General features: G+C 48.6%; 1 protein-coding gene across 1 annotated transcript in view; it reads left to right on the top strand.

The window, feature by feature from the left end:
- The window catches only part of LOC119404884 (alpha-protein kinase 1), a 43,755-nt gene extending 19,860 nt beyond the window's left edge, over window positions 1-23,895 (top strand). Inside the window, exons 2-5 of the mRNA XM_049419111.1 lie at window positions 20,127-20,462; window positions 21,247-21,740; window positions 22,314-22,683; window positions 23,371-23,895. Coding sequence (XP_049275068.1) covers window positions 20,146-20,462; window positions 21,247-21,740; window positions 22,314-22,683; window positions 23,371-23,791 — 1,602 coding nt within the window. The 5' untranslated portion in view covers window positions 20,127-20,145 and the 3' untranslated portion in view covers window positions 23,792-23,895. The remainder of the gene's footprint in view (window positions 1-20,126; window positions 20,463-21,246; window positions 21,741-22,313; window positions 22,684-23,370) is intronic.
- The last annotated feature ends 556 nt before the right edge of the window (window positions 23,896-24,451 follow it).

The raw sequence follows: 24,451 nt of genomic DNA, 5'->3' as shown, positions 1-24,451 counted from the left end.
GGTCAGGGACAACATTCGCTCATTTGTTTCTTCTGGCAACAATATTACACTTAAGTACATAACGCATATGCAGGAGTGCTATATTAATTCATAGTGATGGATGGATAGATGGAAGGAAAAACTTAACACAAAAGAAGATTTTCGCGCAGCTCGCGGATGAAACAAATGAGCTTCTGCAGGGAAGTTGCACCCTGTGGGCCAAGTGCTTCACCAAGATGAGCAACATTGTGCCGTCATGTATGCCCAATGATCATAGATGGCTACTTGTCTCCACCTCGTTTTGAAGTAGATGCCCATCACCATTATCATCATTACCGCCCGTATTTCCGTGACTTCTGTAACGGACGTAACGCTAATTCCCATACGTGTCACGCCAGAACCCGTTCACATTTTGTCATCGCTCCATAAAGCGATCCCTCCGCCTAAAACGTCGCGCTACATTGCAAGCGACGCTCAGGCCGTGTAACGGTACGCGGTCAACGCCCCCTGGTCGCCTCTTCCATACAGGGTTCCTTGACTCGCGGAAGGGAAGGCCGCGTCGCAACGCGGCAGTGGTCCACATTTGACGGCCGGCCGGCAGCGTATATGCCAGCGCGGTTATCGTTACCCTCCTCCCCCTATTTCCCACCGCTGCCACCAGGTTGTGCACCCCCCCCTTCCACCTCATCAGAAGTCACACGCGCCGTTGATGCCGTTGCGTTCGGGAGAGGGACGGCACAAAAGGGAAAGGGTGAAGGTGCACGCACGTACCGCGTAACCTTCTTTTCGTAGCACAAAACGAAGCCGGTACGAGCCGAAGCCGGTCGTTGAACCGCGTCGTCGTCTGCTTTCTCGCGCTGCGAATGCAGACGACGACGTTAGAGGAGGAGGAAAAAGTGAGCCGGTTGCGTCATTGGATGCAAACCGGTAAACAAAAACAAAAACAAACGCGAAAACCGCCAGCACGTAGTACGAGAAGGCGGGTCGATGCACGCACAAACCCATTTTCTCCCCCGCCATGCCCCGCTTCTTTTGTCTCCACTGTCGGTTGTTTTCTGTTTTTCTGTTTTGAAGCCGTTGTTGTTGTCTTAGCTTCGCGCTTGGTGGTTGCTTGTTTCGACGCCACTTCTGCCTTTATTTTTCGTAGTTCTTTAGCATCCCGCCGTGCTGACCGGTGGCGCTTGATTCTGCTGCGATGTGTGTCCGTGCGCTTCATGATGCACCGGGTAAGGGGTCTGTCGGTCAGTTACCTCCGCTGACAGGGGGAGCAACGAGAGCATGAATGTTCTCGTTTGATCTTTTGTCCCTCGCCTCTTTTTTCGTTGTGTCTTACCGAAACGAGGCACCCACACTGCCCCATTGAAATGGAAATTGGCCCGGCCCCGCCGCTTTAGTTCGTGAGCACTTAACGGGCGACCGTGTGCAAGGGACGTGCGTTTTAAATAGCCCTAGTTATTGCCGTAGGGTATAGCCTTGAGACAAGGAGCGAAGCTAGAACGGTAAATGAGTATATGTATTCGGCGTTGTTCGCTAACAGCGTGCTGCGAACGAAACGCGAAGCAGAGTGCGCTATCAACTACGCCGTATACGCTAACGTCGAAACTCGTGAGGCGGCGTTGTCGATAATCGAGGCAAATTACGAGCCAATTGGAGCCAGCTGAACACTTTAACTTCAGCTTTGTGCTTGGAATTTTGATCATTTGGGATCCTAATTCAAGGGAATTTTCGCGAAGTATAGCCGAGGATTGCCGCTAGAAGGCGTCGCAGGGTATGTTTACTTGCAACAATATTTGTGTCGTTCTGCGACAGTGCTCTTATCGCGCGATCAAGTTATTTCTATCCTGCTGCAAATGATAACGACAAAGCATCCTAGTTCAAACATTTTTTTTTTTACGTTAGGCACTACTGACACTCCATTTCAGTCAATCCTGCACAGGAGGTCATTCACCTCGAAACAGCGTACGAATAAAGAAACAAGGTTTATTAAATCAACTGAGCCGCTGCGTCTCCATCACTGTGCAACGACCCGCATTCGTTTCGTTCTCATCTGATTACAGCAATTCGGGAACCGGTGAAATCATTGCAGCGGGTAACTTAAAAGCGCCCACTTTACATAAAGGCCGCGGTAACGCGCGTCTCGTGGCAAGCGAGATTTCTAATGACGAAACAAGGCAGGTTCGCTTCCCGTGCACCGTCAGTAGGGCGGTAAACCAGGAAGAAGACAGACGGTGCGCGAGAGAAAGGTCAGTGAACTAAACCGCGGCCCCACCACGACTTCCCTTTAGGCCTCGCCTCCGTTTTTTTATTGTTTGTTCTTTGATTTATCGCCTTCCTGCTTCCCGACCGTGCGTCTGCATAATTCGTCCCTCGAAAAAAAAAAAAAAACACACACACACACAGCCATCACACACGCACCTTCGATGCCTTTTACACAGAGCTCGATGCATGAGCAGGGGACCTTGCTTCTGCGCAACGCAATGGAAATCACCGTAACATCGTCTGCTTCACAAGAACTTCGCGTGACAGAATGTGTATATCGTCTGCTGGAAGCAAACGCGGAAGCCAGACAGACGACGCCTGCCAGAAGTCATTATCGTCTGCTTACTGCGTGCCTTTTGAGGCTACACAAAGTTTCGGGAATAGCCGCGAGGGCGCGCTTCGATTAGTGGACAGCGGCGCGAATAACTTACTTCGTGAAGCCTATTTGTTCCGCCTTTTCGAGTAGCCGCGGGAATCGATGAAAGGAAGCCGTGTACCGCAAGCTACCGAGCGAATCAACCTGGAAACGCTTCCAGGATCGCCTTTGGTCTGTTTGCACAGGCTGCTTCACTAATGGAGGCAATCAGTTCCTGTTGCTGATAATTGCGAAAAGAAAGTTACTTTGCGAGATCTGCCGTCGGCATGAGTCATCATAATTCTGTCTATCTATCTATCTATCTATCTATCTATCTATCTATCTATCTATCTATCTATCTATCTATCTATCTATCTATCTATCTATCTATCTATCTATCTATCTATCTATCTATCTATCTATCTATCTATCTATCTATCTTATAGTATAATATAGTATAGTATAGTATAGTATAGTATAGTATAGTATAGTATAGTATAGTATAGTATAGTATAGTATCGATGCCATCTGTACGTCATAGTTCCTTCTTTCTTGCCTCTAACATGCACTCAAGGTGCGAGGACGTTCTCAAGTAATCTAAGCGAGAATCCTCGACGGCTAACCTAACGCTGCACAAAATTCTTTCGTGAAGAAGTGAATGTTTCCGAAATATGATGTGCTTTGTATCGTACGCGCCTTTGCCGGGGTTTGTCTTATACATGCTTGATTCAAGAGCGTATTTGAACATCTACAACACCTAAATTTTCAATAACGCTTGAATTCTGAAGGTCCTAGTGGAACATATTCAGGTTTGATGCCTTTGAAATATAGAATGTATTGCTTTTCTACACACACAAAAAAAATAATGCTACTACAGATTTTTCTTGTGTTCAAGGATCTATTGGGAAACTCGCAGCAGCATAGTCCTCCGGAAGCCTACTAAATTAAATTTGTTAAAGCCCACACGATGTCAGATTACGGTAGCCAGGCATCGTTGTTCATTATCTCAGCTAAGCGAGCCTTCCGCATTAACAAGACCGAATATCGTCTGCTTCGCGCTAGCGCCGTCTGCTGGAACTATAGCAGACGAAACTCGTCATCTTCTGGAATGTTCTCGAGACAATGACGCAAGAAAGGGTGCCCTACCAACAATGTTTCCCAGCTTGCAAAGCTTTCTTACGTACACGAGCTACAAACACTCCTCTCTCTTTCTCAGTCTTTCTCAGCCTTCCGCACTTCCCTTAACGACACCAAATGTCTGGTTCGCGCTCGGCGCCATCTGCTATAAGAGTCTATAGCAGACGAAACTCGTCACCCTCTGGAATGTTTTCGAGACAATGACGCAAGAAAGGGCGCCCCACCAACAATGTTTACCAGCTTGCAAAGCTTTCTTACGTGCACGAGCACCAAACACTCCTCTCTCTCGGTCTATAAAAAGTCGCCTCGAGGGCGCGGCAACGTATGGCGGAATGTTTGTGGCCGCGAGCGCGGCACTATTTAAAAATGGTTCCGGCCTCCCTGTACGTATAGCCAACCGAGCGGCCGGATCAACGGCGACGGCGGTTGCCTTGCCCCGGATTCGGAAAGTGCTGATGAGGTCACGCCGACTCGGCGCTAACCTTGCGTCGGCGCGCCGATGGCGGCGGCGGCAGCATCTTTTGGCGTCGTGCCGTGCGCGCCGCGTGCTCGCGTCGCGAGCGTTGAGGCGTCGTGCGTCCGCTCGCGGGGAAACGCTTGTCACCCACCCGCTTGTTTGTCCACCCCTTCCATTTTCCTGTCCTTTTCAAAACATGCCATTTTTTTCTCGCTTCCTCTTCCGTATAACGGCGTCTGCTCGGTCGGTCGTCTGCGCGGTATAGCGTCGTCTGCTGTACGTTTGTTTTTGTTTGTTTTTCGTCTTGCACGCAAGGCTTTTCGCCCGCCATCTTAAGCACGTACCATTTTCGTTGTTCTCAATAGCTTCCATCTAAACTATGCGTCCTTGTTTGTTTGTTTGTTTGTTTGTTTGTTTGTTTGTTTGTTTGTTTGTTTGTTTGTTTGTTTTCTTCACTTCCCTATGGCTTGTCAGTGAGCTTTTTTGACGTACCATCACCGTTAATATTAACTCTTCATCGTGCTGGAGAGATGTGCATTGTGTGGACATGCAGTATGTGAGTTACCGCTTTGACTTTCAACGTCAGGTTATGAGTAGGAGAGACACAGATGCCTTCTTCTTCAGGCAGTGTTCTTGAGAACACCTGATTTCTAGAGCTACATGGAGCTACAACACGCAAGAAGGCTGTTTCATATCATGAAATTCATGGCCTCATCACCAAACTTGATGAATAAATGTCGCATGCTATATTAACTGAACACGTTCACCGGATATCAGGGTCAATCAGGCGGATAAGGCAAAGAAAAGCGCCAACAATGTGCCACTGTCGACGTGATTTTATTTGTAATGTTTCACGTGTGTATGACGGGAAACGTGCTAGTAAAAAGTGGCTGCATAAAAAAAAAAAAAAACTGCCAGAAGACGAAGCAGAATACATACAAAGCAGCGGTTACCCACAGCGATGCCGAAAGCAGTGAAGGGGGGAAAATACCCACGCGGAACAGATAAAGCTTCTTTTTTTTTTTTAGTTATACGCGACCACACAGACTGGTGCGCTGCCAAGAAACAGCGCGATGGTAGAAATGCTTCTCTTAATTTAACTCACGCTGATTCAACCCCCCATGGAGATTTCCGCTCCTCAGAGTTGAATAAGGCACTGCTGAGTGCAATTAAACCCTTCTACGAAACACTTCTGCAGTACTTCTGCAAATACTTCTGCAGGACTTCTGTAGACACGGGTACAGTAAAACAATCAATTTTCAGGTCTATTTCAACAGGGCTTTTACGTCAATTATAACCCACCGTGATAGCTTAGTGTGCATAAGGTGTCCCGCTGTTAATCTCGAGGACGCGGGTTCGACTCCCGGCCACAGAGGCCGCATTTAAATGGACCAAACAAAGTACACCCATGTACTTTATTTATGTGCACGTTAAGTAACCTCACGTGGTAAAAAAAAAAAATTAATCCGCAGACCCCCCCACTGCAACTTGCCTCCTAATTATGTCGTGGTTTTGACATGCACGTAAAACCCTAATATTTCATTATCAACTCAATCCAGTAGAGATACGGTCGCGTCACTACCCTGAAAGCTTCCAAATCGCGCGTAATTATCCCTGACGCAAGCTTTGCGCTATACTATTTTTACATTGACAACGCCGACCGAAATGCGTGAATTTTTATGCGTTTGCCCCCTCCCCTTCAAAATTTCACAATATCCCCCATTTCACAACTGTACATTCACAAGTCTCGTGTGGTTGCAGAAACGAGAGCCAGTCCTTCGCCTGATTGTTTTGGCTTTTGCCTCGGGCTAAATCTGTCCAAATTTGTCAACTTGACAGCTGTCACGGACCAGTGAAGGTCTCCTTTCACGTTTTATTGTTATTGTTTTTCTGGCAACATTTCACTTTTTTTCATGCTTTTCTTGCTGGCAACGACTATCGTCTGCGCGGGCGACTGTCAGACAGACACGTTGAATGCTTTCCAGACGACACAGCGTTTGTTCGTGCAGCGAAGCCTTTTTTTTATTATTATTTGGTTCCAGCAATTAACGCTATGTCGTCTGTCCACATCTTCTGCTGCAGTCTTCCCCACAGAGCCTGTTTTAAATTCTTGGCCAACGTTGTGCCTACGATGTCTTAACTTATTGTTCGGGCAAATTAGCTAGAAGGCAGGGCATGCGTAGCTGTGCAACAATTCTATCTCGCACCGCACCCGTCTTCTCTTGACTATTCTTCCTCCTTGCGCAAAGCCATGGGCTCTACTTTACAAACTATACATCCCGCGTTCGAGCTTGAAATTCTTGGCTGACGTCATACATTCAACTGCTGCGTTCCGTAATAAAACGATTAGGGCATAGCAGGGTGATTATAAAGCTTTATTCATAATGTCCATTTACAGCGGACTAATGAGCTGATTGTCAAGCCTAAGCGTTGCTACTTGTTGCCGTTACGCTGTCGCTAAGCCTAACTTGCTTTCTCTAAGTCCTAACTAAGCCTAACTACTCGTTTCCCGTCCCCATCAAATGCAGGCCCGAAAACAAGCAGAAGAAAACGTTCCAGACTTCTTTCACGAAAGAATAAACTGTTAAAGGAGCGTAAACTTAAAGACGTACTCTTCAATTACAACATAACCACACCCGTTGGAATTGGCAGATGAGACGTCAACAGGAAGTTTTTTTATTATTATTTATTCATAACGAGGCCTCTCCGAAGCGCGAGACGCTTGTACTGGGAAAGCACAACGCTGTGAAAATCATTTCGTAATATTCTTACGTACAAACAAAAGAAACCAAAGCGACGCGTTAAAGCCAACTGCAACCCTTTCAGCACACGCTGATGGCGCAGTAATCCGCGCGCTTCGGCAACATCACACCACAAGCGTAGTGTACAGTGTCGTCAATTGTCAAAGGGGACATATAAATCACATATAACGAGACGAACACGAAGGTCAGCAGCTCACCTTCAATTCCAATGTTGAAAAAAAAAATAGTATTTCCTAATACAAAACGTACGGTTACATTTCCGAGGCAAGAAACTTCAGTGCTCAGGCTTTAACGTTACATCTCAGCTGTATAAGTTGATCAGAACGTAGCATTGTATCGCTTTGGGTGGTACTTTAAAATGGTCAACCAGAAGTGGTATTTTAGCGCTCTGATGCCGGTACCTCTCTCAGACTTTATTAACATATTCAGTTATTCAGGCTTTCTTAGGGAATAGCTCTTATCGTCACTCAAAATGTTATTGACTTTATTAGACAACAATGGAAGCTTAGAGAAGCCTATGTCTGCAACTAAAACTATATTAGCCCCACATTTTGGATGGAGGCGAAAACGCTAGAGGCCCCTGTAAAATAGATTTAGGTGCACGTTGAAGAATTCCAAGTGGTCGAAATTTACGGAGCCCTCCACTACAGCTTCCATATCGTAGTTTTCGCACGTAAAACCCCAACAATTAAGATTAAATGATTACATCAGCCCCACATAGATGTGAAATATGACTAACTTGTCCCGCCCACCGCCGGCTGGCATTCATTACGTCATTATTTACCGCCGGCTGGCATTCATTACGTCACCTTGCGTCACCCCTATAACTTGAGCGACACCAGTAGTCTCTTCCACACTGGCGAAGCCCGCGACATTCAAGAAATTCCAAAGTGACAAAGTGTCAGATCGGTCGGGGCCCAAATCAGATGGTTCCGCATTCGCTTCTATTCGACTCTCAAATACAAAACAAACGTTTTGAGCGTATGAATGTTATTTTCGTTACACACATTCGTCGCATTGTTCACGTTCTTTGCAAATACACGTTCTCTTATTTATTTATTTTTTTCTTTCACAACGCTCGTAAGAGAGGACGTCACACTTCAGGGTTACAGCTGTTTGGTCGCGTGCGTCCCTCGGACTAATCGTCAACGCCACCTGTCCTCTTTGATGCATATCTGTATGCCAACTGGACTCCGCCGAAGAGAGGCCACACTGCTTTATCGCTTGTGGCTAGGGGTGGCATTTACGAAATCCTATTCCTTTCGAATTGGAATGGCCGACAACGCTCTCGTTGTCTGCAAATACACGTCCTGTGCGTTCGGTATATTTCAGAGACAGTATTGGCGTCCGTTTAGCGCGCCTTTATAGACCAATGTCTGTTCAAACAATTTCATGTTGTCAACAGAAGACATCACAACTGAAGGCACAGGCACTGAGGTTTTTGGACGACAAACTTGGCCAAGCGCCTGTGAGATGTCGGTACCACAGAAGTGACCAACACACAAGAGTGACCGACCAGGCTATGTACCACGCAAGAGTACAGCTATGTGTGTTTGGCTATCTTTTTATCTTTCTCTCTCTCTCTCTCTTTCCTCTTCATCTTTAAATCTCCCCCACCCGCATGTGTAGGGTGCAAACCGTCCCTCTGCCTTTCCTTCTCTACTATTTCTTCTCTCTCTCTGTGGCGCCCGACGAACACCTTCCGTTCTTCTTCATCGCGGGGACAAGAGCCTATTTCAAGTCGAGGCTTCCGGAGGCATCCTTGTAACCGCCGACTCGGGTCCTTTGTAGGGCGCCTTCAGGGCGTCGTGTTTTCAATGCGACTCCAACAACCCCGCGTGCGTGTGTGTGTGTTTGCGCTTCCGCTGGTGCAGCGTTCTTGTAAGCGTGTTTGCTCGTATTTGTGCGTCGCTGTTTGTGCGCCATCACGAGGTCCTCTGCCTCTCGCGTGCTCAAGGTCCGAAACCCTCTAGAGGACCGGCGGGAGACCGCGGTCTCGGCGTCGCTCTGCGCGAAGTCTACTTACATCTTCAGAGGAGACCTCGGCGCCGCGGTTCAGGCGACGGTCTGACGCCGCCTTTGAGGACGCCCGCGACTTCTCGTTTTATTGTATAGCGCTGCATTCTTCTCCGATGAACGCATGCGGTTTGTTGTCGTTGCAACGCATCGAGGAAAGCTTACGCGCGAAATTGCGTGACTCCTCCTCCTTCAACACCCTCACCCTCGCTTCTTCTGTCTTACCTCGCGGGCCTGCCTTACAGCTGTCTTACCTCGCGGGCCTGCCTGCTTACGTAAGCGACACCACCATTAAAATTGTTTCGCGGAGACGCACGGGCACATTCGCTGAGACACATCCGCAGTATAGTGTATGAAGGGATCGTCACATCGTTGCCAACACGAAGTCTAAGACGAAGTTTAATGAACACGGACTTGAAATATCGTTCTGAGCTTAATTGTTACGTTACGCGCGTCTAATTGTATCACATTAAGCGAAAGGCTGTTTAATTAGTGTGTTGAAATAAATTTCTTTCGTAGAAATGCGCAGACCGATTCGTTGGGACGCATCCGGGTTCTAGTAAATTGTGGAGTACGGAAAGGGGGGGGGGGGGTGAAGGGGGGGGTACGTCGCTAATCAACACGGAGGTTAAGCTGACTTTTAATGAACGCCTGATAAGTCTTAATTAGTGCGCGATTATGTCACACACCTCTAATTATATCACAGTAAGCTGTGATAGAGTACCGGATAGAGAACGAGGGAGCCGGATAAGGGGGAGGGGGGTGACGTGAGAGTCAACTCCGCCGCAGATATGTAGCCTTTATTCCTAAAACATACTACTTTCCTTGGTTGGCTGGTAACAACTTTATTGATAGTCCTGCAGTGCTTTCACCGACCGGGCCTTAGGTCGCCCACGTGGGTACGTCGAGGTCTGGCGTCACAGCCTTCTTTTTTTTTCTTTTTTTTATTGGACGTCACTGTCTGTCTGCTAAACACTGGATCCATTGAGTCGCCTCGTATTGAATGCAGTTACTTAATGTGGCTATGTGGAATCGGCTTTGCTGAAAGTGCAAGCGTCCACGAAGCCCACGTTTATAGGTAAATGGCAAATAAATGCGGTGATCTACCAGAAAGGAAAAAAAAAACATCTGGTATAAACGTAACCGCAACGAACAACAAAATACATACATTAAGGACATTGAGATGAGTCTCTTCAATCGCTAAATATAATAGAAAAGCAAAACACAAACTTAACAATCAGCACAAGTGGACGTGATCACCCACCATGCCTCTTTTCAAGCAGGCAGTGATGTCGGGAGGAAAAAGACAGACCGATGTCTCTTTAAGCCTTTCGCATCATCGCTACAAAAAAAGCCGCGAGACAAAGAGAGGCGAGACGAGGCGATGATTTCGAAAGACGTTGAGAGTATTTTCGGAAGCCGCGCTCTATGAGCGGTCCCTCCGAAGTCCTCGGAAAATGGCGAGGATGAAGAAATAAGCACGCAAACACAAACACACAAAACGCAAAATAAAGCGAAAGATCCCGGCGGCGGCCTTTTAGAAGAGAAGTTGTTTTTTTTTAGAGAGCTTGTTGTTTCATAAGAGGGCCTTGAACAAAACGAACGCCTCCCACGTGGGGGAGGAGTTTAAATAAACTCCCGCCCGTCTCGTGTTTAAGCGCGCGCTGATGATGGATGCATGGGGAGACCCGGATGGAAAGGTTAAGAAAGTAGTGAGAATAGGAGTGACTCAAAAGCCATATCCGTTTAAAGAAGCGCGTATTTTCTGGTATTTTTTTTTCTTCGCAAGGGTAGTTTAAGATAAAGTATGCGTGGCCTGATAAGTTGCTTTATCAACGTTCGTGATTGTATCTTGCTCAAAATACAAACGCAACTTCACCGATCAGCCCCAATAAATGCGCCATTAAATGCGAGCTTATACCTTCAAGTATGAATCAACCTTATTTTTTTCTTTTTTTTTTGTACACAGTTTTGTTACACCGCTTTAGAAGGCTGCTTTGTTATACCATTCGTTCTACCTACACGGCAATGTTCATTAAGTGGTAAGGTCTATAAACCAGTACCGTTCACCTTAAATTACTGGTTCTGCTAAATGGTTCCGTTTACTTTAACCGTATGGTCTACAGAATGGTCAGGTCTATAAAGTTGTAACCTTAAACTAATCGCTTTGCTAAGTGGTTCAGTTCACTCTTAACGCTCCGGCCTGTTGAATTATTAGGTATACTTTAAAATCGTAATAGAGTTCTAAAACTGGGAACTTGCTTGAACGAAGCAATTCTGGGCGTAAGGTTGGGCGCGTCGACAATCCATTATTCATCCATTACTGGCAATCTGCGCTGTGCTTGTCTTATAATTCCTTAATTGTAATCGAAAACAAATTGTTCCGGTGCAACGTGTTAGGCCCGCCCAGTTGCATAGCCCACAAAATTTCTTTGATCTCTTCATGCATCCAACAATATATTTCAGTTGTGGTCGGTGACATAATACTAAGTGACTGTTCCATTTGAAAACGTACCATGCTGTACCCCACCGATGCTGTGAGCGCAATGCGTCGTCACCATACTAAGGTAATCGCGGTAAACGTAAGGTAAGCGGAAATGTCAAAAACGCGGAGTTCGTGCAAACCTAATGTATTTGCCTTTCCGTGCCTCAACTTTGTCGGACAGCAGATAACGTCTTTCCAACAAGCTTACTAGTAGTACCGGAAATGACGCTTCACCGCATGGTTAGTGTGTACAGGGAGAAGCAAGCTTTCAGGCAGCGGCGATGGTGCGTGCTGGAACAGCCGACTTGCGCGTTTCGTTAGGAAATAGTTAAGTTAGTTAACCGTTTTCATTTGTGCTACCGCTATACATGGGTCCCTTGCACCGCACTTAACCAGCATATATCTTCAATTACATTATTAGGAGCTGGCTCGCCAGGTTCTTACGCTGGGGCAAAGTCCCGCGCCGTAAGCGTAACCTTAGTTCCATAGGCGACCGCTACAGGCACAGCTCGCGCGAAAGAGAAGTCCTCTTCTTCTTCGAGCGCCTTGATGATGACATTGAGGCAGGCAAAACCACATTTCCTCGATTCCCTCGACCACATGTTCGGCCACAGCTGCAAGGTCTGCGACCGCTTGTGGTTCGACAACAACCTGAACACAATCGCTACTATAACAGCGTGTGACGTCTTTATATGACAGTAGAGGAATTGTACGGAGCATTCACGGTTTACCCGATTATCTCTGAGCCAGCTCCTCAATCATTATTCACTTCGGAAATATAGCGTGATTTTTTTAGCACCGTTCGATTACGACAGAAACTGAATCGTCGTTATCGTAACGTACGAATCGATTGACTGGTTTTTCTACGATACCTAACTGATCAAGTGATAAAAGTGGAACGTCCCCAGTAATTAAAGGTGTGGCCACCATGCTGTGAAAGCCGAATACGGCGAAACATTCGTATAAGAATCGTCAACTTCGGCCGCAGAATATGCAGAATGTTTCACGAGCATATATAACGATTATTAGAGGAATGCAATTCGTGGCTGGGTGTCATCATGCTAATGCGTTACGAAGCTTTCGTGTTGTAAAGCAAACTACATGTACGTAATCAGTTATTTATTACATGTGTTCTGTACTGCGGAGCGATGGTTGCATTAATGCAATCATCACCTCCTAGTAGGCGATGCTGTTCAAACATGTCCAATACCTGACCGAGGTCTCAGAGTCGCCTTTTGTTTTGTGGTTGTGTGAAACAGCTGGTTAAAATACTTAACCCGTTTTTGCTAGAAATATAATTCCATGCGTGTCTAAGACGAGAAAACGACGACTCAGTTAAAACGTAGCTCAGAGAAAGCATTTTATTTTATTTTCCGTCGCTAGTATCACTCCTAATAAAGTTAGTTCATAAACGTCTTAAACTGGCCTCGGCGGTGGCCTAGGGGTTACGGTGCTGTACTACTGACCCGAAAGACGCGGGTTCGAACCCCGTCCGCGGCGGTCGCATTTCGATGGAGGCGAAGTGCTAGAGGTCCATGTACTGTACGACTTCAGTGCACGTTAAGGAACCCAAGACGATCGAAATTTCCGGAGCCCTCCGCTCCGCCGTCTGTCCTAGCCTGAATCGCTTCGGAACGTTAACGAACAATCCTTGGACACGGCCTTGGACACTGCCTTGAAGAAGACATGACTACTTTTAGAATCGGTGGCTCCATCGATACCCCGTGTTGAATTGAATTTATTGCTATGACCGCAAATGCACAACGTAGATAAACAACGAGGATTGCAGGATAAAAGCAGCATAATGGCACCTTGACCATTCCCACCTTCCCGTGAAAAGCAAGCAGCAACATGGCAAGAATGCTTAAAACATACACATGTTCAAGAATTTTTCTTCGCTTCAAGCTTCCATCGTCCCCTGGACTTCTGGCTTATTTTGGATTTGAGACGTTAAACCACGTAGACCAACTAAACCAACCTAAACTCACGTGGGTTTAGTGCCAGAACGACGACAAAAGAGTGAAGACCTCGGTGAAAGACATTCAAGCGAGGATCTCGTTCTGTAGAGAGGTTCACTATCTCCGTGAGGAAAGGACCACCGTAGGCCTACAAAACCACTCGGAATGGAACAATGCGAGGAAACAGCAAACATATCGCATGAGGACGCGCTCGCGACGACAAAATAGATGCGAACGAGCTCGTGGCAGACGACCGCCATAAAGCGAGAAAAACGTCGTCTGCTTTTTTTTTTTGTTTTCCTGTCCCCAGCGAGCAAACGTGCGCGTGCACACGAAAGAAAACAACCGGTGTGTGTCGTCTGCTTGTTGCTTTCTTTTGCGCGCTTACACAGTGGCGAGGTACTAGAGGGAAAGGAGGAGCTGGCTTCAAGGGGAACGGGAGAGGAGGTAAGAAAAGAAATAGAGAGATAACGAAACAAAAATGGCGATAGTGAAAGCACCGAAGCCTCGGGCGTGAGGCGCGCGTGGCCTTCCGGACGGCAAGCGAGAGTGAAAGTCCCAATCAGGTCGAGGCTATGCAGACGACAACGTGTGCGCGCGCGAAACGAGAGAAACAGACGACAAGGCGCAGACTTATATACACGTCCGCGCATGCGCGAACAAATATGGCCGACCATACCCTTTTTTTTTGTTTGTTTTCTGAAGGGACAAATGTGGGCGAAACCATCTTTTGCCCGATCTCAAAATTAGAACTCGCGTGATGCTACATTATGCGGAAAACTTTCAGTATTGTGCTGTTGCTGGTAGGCAGTTACAGACAATGATTTAAAGATTAAGTCTGAAGGCCGCTGGGCTTTTCAATTTTCATTGCATGCAGTTGATATCGCTTCGTTTCCCCTGTGGAGTTTCATAATAATACGTTAGAGGTAAAAGTGGCGCTAGTGTCTATGAGTGCTGCAACGCATGGCGATTAATCAAGCATGGGAATAATGGTTAGTACATGGATTTGCCCAAGCTTCGTTTTTTCGGCTTCGTGCGCCTTTGGCTTTCAAAAACTGCTAATTATTAAAGAAGTTCAGCAGTCCCACTACACCACCTTGACCGTTCTAAGGTCACCGATTCAAATCAGCCTATGAGGTTCGCAACGAGCTATTCGTTTATCCGAAACAAAAGCCAAAACACAACGACAGACTAAGCCACAAGTGCGTTCGAAGCCGCAAGCACGAAGACTAGGCAAATCCACGTACCACCCATCATTCCCATGGTGGCTGAATGATCGCAGCGCCACAGTTCCGTCTAGTAAATATTGCAGGGAACACTGTGGTTTTTCCTTCAGTCTGCATATGTACTTTGGTTCGCGCTGGTACTCAACGTACAGTCGCGCTCAATATGTGTTGCAACACCTGGGCCACAGATGAAGGGGCCCCAAGCCTGAACGATTACCCCAGCAAACGGTACATCGGTTTAGAGAATACCAGTAACTAAACCGTGTCTACTTGAGTCATTTTTACTATGTCGGCACCGCCTTGCAGTATTGGCACCATTTTGAGCACGGACAACATATTGCAACTCATATTGCGCTCACCTGTACATTACCTGACAGTTGGTCACTAACAATCGCAAGGGCGATCAGCGCGTGCCAATTACATTGACTCACGCATGTGGTGACCCTGTTCTTTCTAGAAAGAGTTCGTAGAAGACGGCAGAAAGGTAAAATCGTTAAGAACAAGAAAAGAAGGATAAGGCATGAACGGAGAGGGGCTAAATATAGACTCCGTGGTGCACACCACTTTCTTCTCCTTGACATCCTGGCGTGCCTCGCGGTCCGCTTCCTTGACGGCCGCCTTGTCGAAAGCGAAACCTTCGGCCAGTATCGGAATCGATTAGCAGGTCGTGCCGCCGGCATGTAGCCAAAGCCGTTGCCGAAGCCGAAGACCTTGTTTACCAACACGTCCGCGGCGATCGAGGCTGAGCTGTTTCTGACGGAGGTGTCGCCTCGTTTCGCTGTTTTTTTTTCTTTGGCATTGGGCGGTTTTGTTAGTTTCAAACGTCGAGCTGCTGTCACCTCGAGCTTCCTTTAACCGCTGCGTCAACGCGACACATTGCGTGTGCCAAAGGGCAGGCCTTTGTAGATGTAACCATTCTTTCGAATTCGCACCATTTTACGACTAAGCTGTATGTGGTTAGGTGGGGAAATGTGGCGGTCCGTGAGTCCGTGAGTGCGCAGAAACTGTAATGAAGCAGCAGTGCTAGCATGCGCTACCTCGAAGGGTCTCCGAGCTCGCATAAGTTTCTCTTCATGTTTTGTCAGCATATATAGCTAGGGATGATACCCACCGCAGCGTGAATCGCTACCCATAAAATCCTTGAATTGTTCCTAATAACCCTTAAGCTAACGTCACCAAATGAAAAGTTTGAAGCACGAACTCTTCAATGTGGAGATAGGAAAACCCAACAAAAAACATTTCGATAGATCCCAGCTCGTGACAAGCACTGGGACCGTACGTTTCAGTTTCGCTGGTCAATCGTCTGTACGAAGTGTTCGGGCGGTGATTTTTACTTACTCTTTACAAACGATTTAATCGTTTACTCCATGGGCGCGCATATGTCTTGGACTTTTACGCGATTCATTTACAGTCTCGTATCTCGTGACGTCAAATTAACGAGGTCACAAAATGCCGAGTGCTCCCGTACAGCCATTTCCATGCGTAGTGAGCCTACTACCTCAGTACCTTTCATTCAGCTGTTAAAGATAAAAAAACCTCAACGTTCACAGCGCAACATGGCGGCCCTTAATTAACGGGCTCGTGGAATACCCTGTACACACTCTTCCTGTCCTCGGCACGTATTCACAAAACCAAGGCTATACTTATCTCTTGCATTCTTCAACATTTCTTGTGTTATCCTTAACGTGCGTTAAGGGCGCAAAAACCACAAGGAGGGCAAGAGATAAGTTTAGAGAGAGAGAATACGGAAAAGGCAGAAGGACTAACTGCACTGTGTCCCGTTTGCTACCCTACGCATGGGGAGGGCAATAAGAATGTAAAATAAAGAGAGAGAGAGAGAAAACTCACAGGGTCCCTTATGCATTCACTTAGACGACTCGAAGGCGAAAGCCACCCTTCGAAAGTTTTCTGCACCTCACCTGGTTTTGCATTGCCTCCGTGATCGGACCACCTTTGACCCAAGCTACTATGTCACGTGATGACGCCATCATGTGACCTTACGTCGCGTGAAGTCACAGTGACGCCGCGATGACGTCATAATGACGTCACAAGTTCTGGCGATCTGTGACGTAGTCATGGCGTCATAAGGTGACGTCATCAGGTTGTGATGGTTTTTAGCATCACTCGTCCCCGACGCCGACGGTCAAATTTCGCGTTTGGTGAGGGATCTAAGTCTTTCCCCTTAAAAGAGAGAGACAAAATCAACAGTGCACATATTTCACAACACACACACACAGTGCAGCGTATCACAGGCGTTGGCTCAATTCCGTTGCCTTCAAGAACTGCGGGAGGGCTCGTGCGGATTTATGGGCTGATGAGATGTGAAGCAAGGCTCCCAAGATCTTTCCTTCAGTAAAAGGCCGATCGTGGAGTCTCCTCAAGGCACACTGAAGGGTTGGTTTGTAAATACGGGCCTTAGTTGGGCAGGGGGAGCAGTTAAATCAGATGACGCTGAGCGCATTGAAAAGGGCGGTGACTGAAGATTGACGCACAGCTGAAAGATAAGAACTGCGACGGAGCTGCGAAGTTATCTGAGACATCCGTGTAGGGCGCCTTGACGACGCCTAGATCGTTCAATGTCATCGCCTACTCGATTCATTTTACTTCTCGAACGGCCATCGATAGTGAAAAAACGGCGGGGCGGTGTGACAATGAAGAAATCTACGAGATATCCCCAAATGAATCGATTCAGCGTCGGCGATATCGATCATCGATCGACATCTAACGAGCAGTGTTTGGGGACTGTTATTAAAGCGGCCATAGTCGTCCAAATTTCGCAGGCATCGGACGTGTAAAACAGAATGAACAAAATGAATGAATGAATAAATGAATCAATCAATCAATCAATCAATCAACCAATCATTCAATCAATCAATCAATCAATCAATCGATCAATCAATCTCTAACGAGTTGTGTGTGAAGCTGTTAAGTGTCCATAGTCCACAAAATGTCACAGGTATCGGACACGCAATCACAAAATAAATGAATGAATGAACACTTGCCGATTGCGAAATAAGAAACGACCGAAGGAAGGAATGCTTTAAATTAAAGGGAGGAACAAGGACGGATACATTCGATTCTAAGTGCGTTGGATTCTTAGCCAATAGCCGGCAAGCACCACCATTTCGAAGGCGTGCGGAACAAAACCAGACGACGAAACGAGTCATGTGTCTATAGTTGTTATAGCCCGTACGCTTCTCTAGTCCTCGTTGTGAATCGTTCTCGCAGAACCAGTAGCGGAAGCCGCATCACTGAGGCCAGCTATTATCCGTAATCAGCGAAGGTCGTAACCTCTAGTAATAAGCGCTACCCTCTCGCCCCCTAGGGGGCGCGGCGGTTAGAGTCGCTCTCAGCGCACACACGGTAATGACTCACGACCGTGAAGCGAACGAAAGTGAAATTGCGACCTTCCTTCTGCGAGAAAGCCGCCGTTTTTCGTCTGCTCGGTCGTGCGCACGCGCCGCCGCCATTACGGGCACGCTAGAGGGCGAGGAGGAAGTGAGTCTCGCCACCCCACCGTCTTAGCTGCTTCTCTGACTCCGTTTTTCATTTTAGGTCGTTCCTTCTCTTTTCTTTTTCTACTTTCGCTTCTTATCTACGTTGCCGAAGAGGGAAGAAGGCTTATCCTTGTCGGCCTCGGGTAGATTTTGCCCGTAATGGAGAAAACAGCGCCTCGCGGTAGCTCACCGACCAACCGTTAGAGCGAGAAGGAAGGTCATCTCGAGCCACTACGGGTAGTTACTATACCGTTGCCGCCGCTGCGTCTACAAGCGCTGCTATTAGTAGTAGGACAAAGAGAACTATCACCGCTTCGCTACTACTGCCTGCTGGCCCTGCCACTGCAATCACCGCTGCTAAACGAGCAGTGAGTAGTAATGGGAGTATCAGCCAATAACAGTATCGTAGGTGACAGCAGTAGTATGCAGCCAGTAGTGTCAGTTGTAGTAGTGGCTGTAGCAGTAGTTGTAGCAGCAGTTGTATCAGCGGTACAAGCTAAGAGAGCGCCCTCATACGACATATCCCACAACTACAGCTCATCAGAATAATACGAACGCGCAAGTGCTCATCACACGTCCATAATGTAATGATAATGATGCTGATGCTGATGACGGTATAAGGACAGACCCTGTCTGAAGCCGGGTGATAACTTGTGCTACAAGTCTCTCTCTCTTTCTGTGTATCCAATGTATGATTTCAATTAAACGAACCTCTCGAGTTAGCGAAATTCGTTATGACGAACATGTTTATGCTACGTCGGCTGACAGTCTGCCAACGGTTGATTACTGTCCTCTGTGATATATTTCCCGACATAACGACCTTCTTCGTTTAACGAAATTCAACGTTTTATTTCACAAAAATTTGTTTGCCACAGAAATGGGGAGGTCAATTTAAGTGGCGTTTGGCGCGCCTGTTATTTTATTTCCAATTCACTGCCTACCTTCACCTTATTCTTACCGCTCTTCTCAATAGAACGACGACTCTCTATAACGAACTTTTCGAGTGAACGACCTTATCAGGTTGTAACCTTGAAAAGTGCGTAGTAAGGGATACGTGTGTTGCTTGCCTGTTCTCTCATTTCCGGTTCACAGACCACTTTCCTCTTACCGCTGTTCTTAATACAACGACATGTCTCTCTATAACGAGCTTCTCGATTGAACGAACTCAATGAGAAACCTTCCCGTAACAAAGGGGGAACTAGTGCCGAGGGTTACTTGATGGATTTATATGGGGCAGAATTAACTGAAGAAACACGGGAGAGGTCTAAGCCGTGCAGTAGGCTTATTCAAGATTATGATGATGATGATGATGGTGATGATGATGAACTAAGGGGAACGGTGCGTGTGTGTGACGTTTGCGTCCTCTTTTTGTTTCCTACAGCCCACACCATTAACACTGTTCTCAATACAAAAGTATGTCTCTATGTAACGAACTGTTCGATCAAACGAGCTATTTACATTGTAACATTTTTGTAAACTAACGGGGACTTGCGTACCGCATGGGATAGGTCTGTCGCGTGCCTGTTTTTTAATTTCCAGTTCACAGCCCACCTTCTCATTACCGCTGCTCTTGACGCAGCAGCGTGTCTCTATATAACAAAATTTTCTACTGAACGACCCTATTAGATCGTAGCCTGCCTGTAACAAACGGGGAAATGCGTATACTGTGAGTGATATACGTGCCTAATCTCTCATTTCACAGACATCCTCATTCCCACTTCTTCAGCAAACCCAAAGAAGGGGACAAGACAAGCGCTTGTCTTTGTTCCCTTCCTTGTCCGTTGTCTGCTCCTAAGCTGTTTGTTGAAGAAGGATTACCAACTAGCCCAATCTCAAACATTGCTTCATTACCACTGTTCTCGATACAACCGCATGTCTTTATGTGCCGAACTTTTCTATAGAACGAACTCAATGAGTAACCTTCGAGTAACGAAGGGGAAATGTGCGTGTGTGTGACGTTCGCGTCATCTCTTCCATTTCCGGTCTGCGGCGCAGCCGATGGGCGTCTGCCATGATGGTCACTGAAGGAGAGCCCATCGCCAAGCAGCCTCGCCCCGGCGAGTGGCTGTGCTCGATGGCGGCCGTGGCCGCGTCGGCCGCCGCAGCCGTGGACCTGCGCAACCGCGAGCCGCTCTTCCCGACGCGCAAGCAGCGCGAGTTCATACCGGACAACAAGAAGGACGACACCTACTGGGACCGCAGGAGACGCAACAACGAGGCGGCCAAGAGGTCGCGGGAGAAGAGGCGCCTCAACGACATGGTCCTCGAGACGAGAGTCCTCGAGCTGGCCAAGGAGAACGCCGTGCTACGGGCCGAGCTGGCTGCGCTTAGGTGAGTCACTGTTTGTCGTTTGCCGAAATAAATATACTGAAACGTTCCGCACGACGTTCCCATCTTAGGTATTCATGTTAAGGAGACTGGGCGTGCAAACACGGACACGAGAGAGGAGTCGGGACAACACAAACGCCTGACTTCGTGTTTGCACACATACCGTCTTTTATCGTGAATCCCCACCGACAAGCTCAGGTCATTCTATGATGACATTGTCGCGTCTCAAGATATTCCATTTTCGAAGAAAAGGGCTATGCACCTAACTTGTACTTCCCGCGCATAATTGCGTGGTAACGTAATTCGTGCTGTTATGTTTCTGCTTTGACGTTTTGTAGGCTTTCCGATCTTGCGGCGATTTTTTTATTGCAGATCGACAGCGTGGTAGTGCATGTCAAAGGCATAACTACACGTAGCGTCGTAAATTCCAAGCCCAATTGTCCTGTCCCACAACCGCATTCGATATCTTCAGCCGCAAGGGCCTTTAAGGCCCGACGGCTAATCATTCATTTATCTATTACTTAGATAACGTCACGGCGAATACAGACGGGGACAGAATAAAAACAAAATTCGTCACCGTCTGTGTGGGATGTAAAGTTTCTAAGATGCGATACTAGCCCAACAAGCCATCCTCGTATCTATTACTGTGTTAGTCATTCGCGCAAAGTTTCGTTTTCGCCTTGAGTTGCGTCCTACAACGTTCTCCCCCTTTTTTCTCTCCCCCCCCCGTTCTCTCTCTCTTTTTCAGCGCTCAAAATTCTCCCCAAATTTACGTCTCTCCCCTCAGGGACAAATTCGGCATTCGCGGTTCGCTCGTGGTCGAGCAGCAACAGGCGCCCCAACATCCGCCCGAAATAGCGGTTCCGGTTCCGGTTCCGGCCGCCGCGGCGGCCGCGGGCCTCACTGATCTACGAGGCCGACGGAACAAGCTGCTCTCCGCGCTACTTCCGGCACTGGTGCCGCAGTCGCCGACTTCGGCGGGACCTCCGCAGCCTCTGGCAACCTCTCCGTCGCCTTACACGGCCGCGTCCTTGGCACAGCAAGCGCAACAAGCTCAACAGCAGCAGCAGCAACAGCAACAGCAGCAGCAGTTGCAGCCACACCAGGCTCACCTATTGGCGCAGAGTCCGAACCACCTGCACAGCCATCACCACCAGCAGCTCAGCCAGCAATTGAACGGCCAACAGCACCAGCCGGCGCTACTGTGCGCCGCGCCGCCGCCGGCATTGGAAGACCACAGGACGGCAGCGACGGACCAGGAGTCGTCGCCTCTGTCTTCGGGTGAGCCTCACATACTCGATAACTCGACTGTTCCGGCTTGAGATGTGTGCGAGAGTGAGTGTGCTTTAGATGTACCGATTGCCGGGCTTTGTCGACGCGCAGATACGTCGTAGATGTTGAGAAGAATCAGTTGAGGTTATTATCGGTACATATGCGAGAGCGTTATGGGATTGATATCGAATAAAGGCGATGACTAAGTTATTGGGTTTGCCTGAAGATTCACTCTCCGATCATCCGCGCCAACCAAACTTCTTCTTCCAGGTTTGCTTTGTCTGTTTGTGTGCATTTTACCGACGTAATTTCCGTCACGGAAATGACGTCAGTGAAGTCTTGGTAGACCCCGGCACAAAACACCACTTCCGCGTTAAAACGTACATTGCGGCAACCCTGCACTTTAAGATATGACGGAAAAGACGCGACTGAGTAAAGGTATGGGGCAGACTTGGCGCCTCCCTTAGATAACTAGGTAAGAGAAAGGCGGGGGGGGGGGTTATACCTAAGGCCACATCGGCACTCAACTTGCAAACTTTCCCTGCCCTCTATAACGTCTCTGTTGGTGTTTCCTCTGCGTAGGTTCGTGGTCCTCAGCGGAAGACAGTCCACCGGCTCACCACTTCTGCCTACCGCACAAGCTGAGGCACAAGTGGCACATCAGCGGCTCGGAGGGCGGCGTGGCGCCGCCCAACGGCGCCGCGGTCGTCATCACCGCCGCCGCCATGGTGTCCGGAAACGGCAACGCCGGTAGCAACGGCAGCGGAGGCGGCTCCTCGTCTCCCGAGCTGCGGTCCTCCTCGTCGTCCTTCCACGGCCGAGAGGACACCGCCTCGTCGGACGGTGACAGCGGCGCGTCCAGTACGGACGCCCCCTCGCCGCGCAGGGACGACTCCTCGTCGCGCAAGAGCCGCAATGGCACGTCCTCGGGCCATCATCACCACCACCACAGGTGCGGGCTCAAGCAACCTTTCGCGGCATCGCGTTCTGGACTGCCGAATGAGACCGATGTCACCGGTATCGCGGGAAATGGATTATTTAAAACACCGTATCATGTGACCATGACATTTCTGACGCTCTAGATGCAAGTACCAGCCGAATATAAGTAAACGCGCTTTACTTGACTGCAAAAAAAAAGCGATGCTGTAACGAACCCTGCAAGGTTCTTGTAAGCTGGGCCGAGTGCACGATTGCCAGGAAGAATAAGCAACTGAGCTAGAATCACGCCTTCCTTTCAAGGGTGACCCGCAGTGACATTCAAACACAACTGATGATATCGGTGGGGCAGGATTATGAAGTGTTCGTGCACAAAGTGATGCCGACTCAGCGATGTATTGGTGCTACAGTAGACCAGTGGTTGTCCAGTAGGCCGATTGTGATGATGGAATATATATGGCGAGATGTGTTTGGAGAACATAGCACCGCATCGCCGCATTTTACACTTCAAGACCAAGATCTTGAATAGAAAGAGTAGGATGAGACTAGTCTGTACTTAGTGTCATGAAGGAGGCCAACAAAAGGCCTTTGCTCGGCACTTGATTACCAGTCCAGAAGTATGGTGTAGGGGCAATTGAATGAATGCCCGATCTAATGATCACTGCTCGTACGCATATCTATAAACACCCATCTTCTCGTGCAGGTCGGCACACTCGCGGTTAGACCTGCAGACGGAGAACTTCCAACTGCGCTCCGAGATGCAGCGGCTCGCCGCCGAGGTTGCCAACCTGCGAGACATGATGATGAGCGGCGGGCCCTCGCCACACAACGGAGCGCCGCCCCCGCCTCATCTGCACCCGCTGCAGGCGGGGGCCAACGCAAACGGCTCGGCGGCCGAACTCCACGGTCCCGACCACCCGCCGCACCTACAACCGCCGCCGCACCTCCAGCACCTGCAGTCAATGGCCCAGGGGGCGCCACCGCCGCCGCTCGTGCACCATCACCACAGGCACAACGGAACCAACGGACGCGTCTCAACGGACGAGAACGGCTCGGCCAACGGCGCGTCGACGCCGACCATGAACGGCGGCGGCTCCAGCCGCGAGGACAACCCCAGCCACTGACGGAACGGACCATTCCGTCCTCGCGAAGATGAAGAAAAGCCAAGGTGCTCTCTCTTATCTCCACCGCCCTGTTCATTTCCCATCGCGCGCCGCCGTCTCGTGAAGTACGAACTCGAGAATGAACTGCGCATGCGCGCAGAGGCGGAGCCTGCGCGGGCGTCACTTCCGGAGCGCCTCTAGTAAGTCACGCAGCACGACCGAAACACGCCTGCCCGTCATCTTCTGCGGTTTCGTAATCCCGTTTTACGAGTCTATGCCGACTTGCGGCTATGCCATGTCGGAAAACTGGACTGACCCATGAGTAGCAAAGTTTGTCACGTGATGCCATCTATTCGTGCGGTGATAGTAAGAAACTTAGCAGTGTGCGCGAGCGTGTAGATGTGTGCAAGGTTTTCCACCACCGACTGCCCGGTCCTCGCTAGACCGACTACGCTGTGGTCCTCAACAGGAATGGGCAAACTGCTCACGCGCACTGACACCCTGCCATACGTCACTCGTTTAAGTGGGTGCGTCGTTCGGAGCGTCCCGTGTTGACGTGGTCGCCCTTCTGGATGGCTGGCTGTCTGGCCAGTTAGCCAGCCTCCATCTTCATCTCCCGTGACCAGAGGACAACTGGCCAGCGGTTCAGCGCGCCACTCCCACATCGACGAGTCTTCGAGA

The sequence above is a fragment of the Rhipicephalus sanguineus genome, chromosome 9 (genome assembly GCF_013339695.2).
Source record: "Rhipicephalus sanguineus isolate Rsan-2018 chromosome 9, BIME_Rsan_1.4, whole genome shotgun sequence".
Taxonomy (NCBI): domain Eukaryota; kingdom Metazoa; phylum Arthropoda; class Arachnida; order Ixodida; family Ixodidae; genus Rhipicephalus; species Rhipicephalus sanguineus.
Note: the sequence above shows the minus strand (reverse complement) of the source record. Positions and strands in the feature narration are given on the sequence as shown.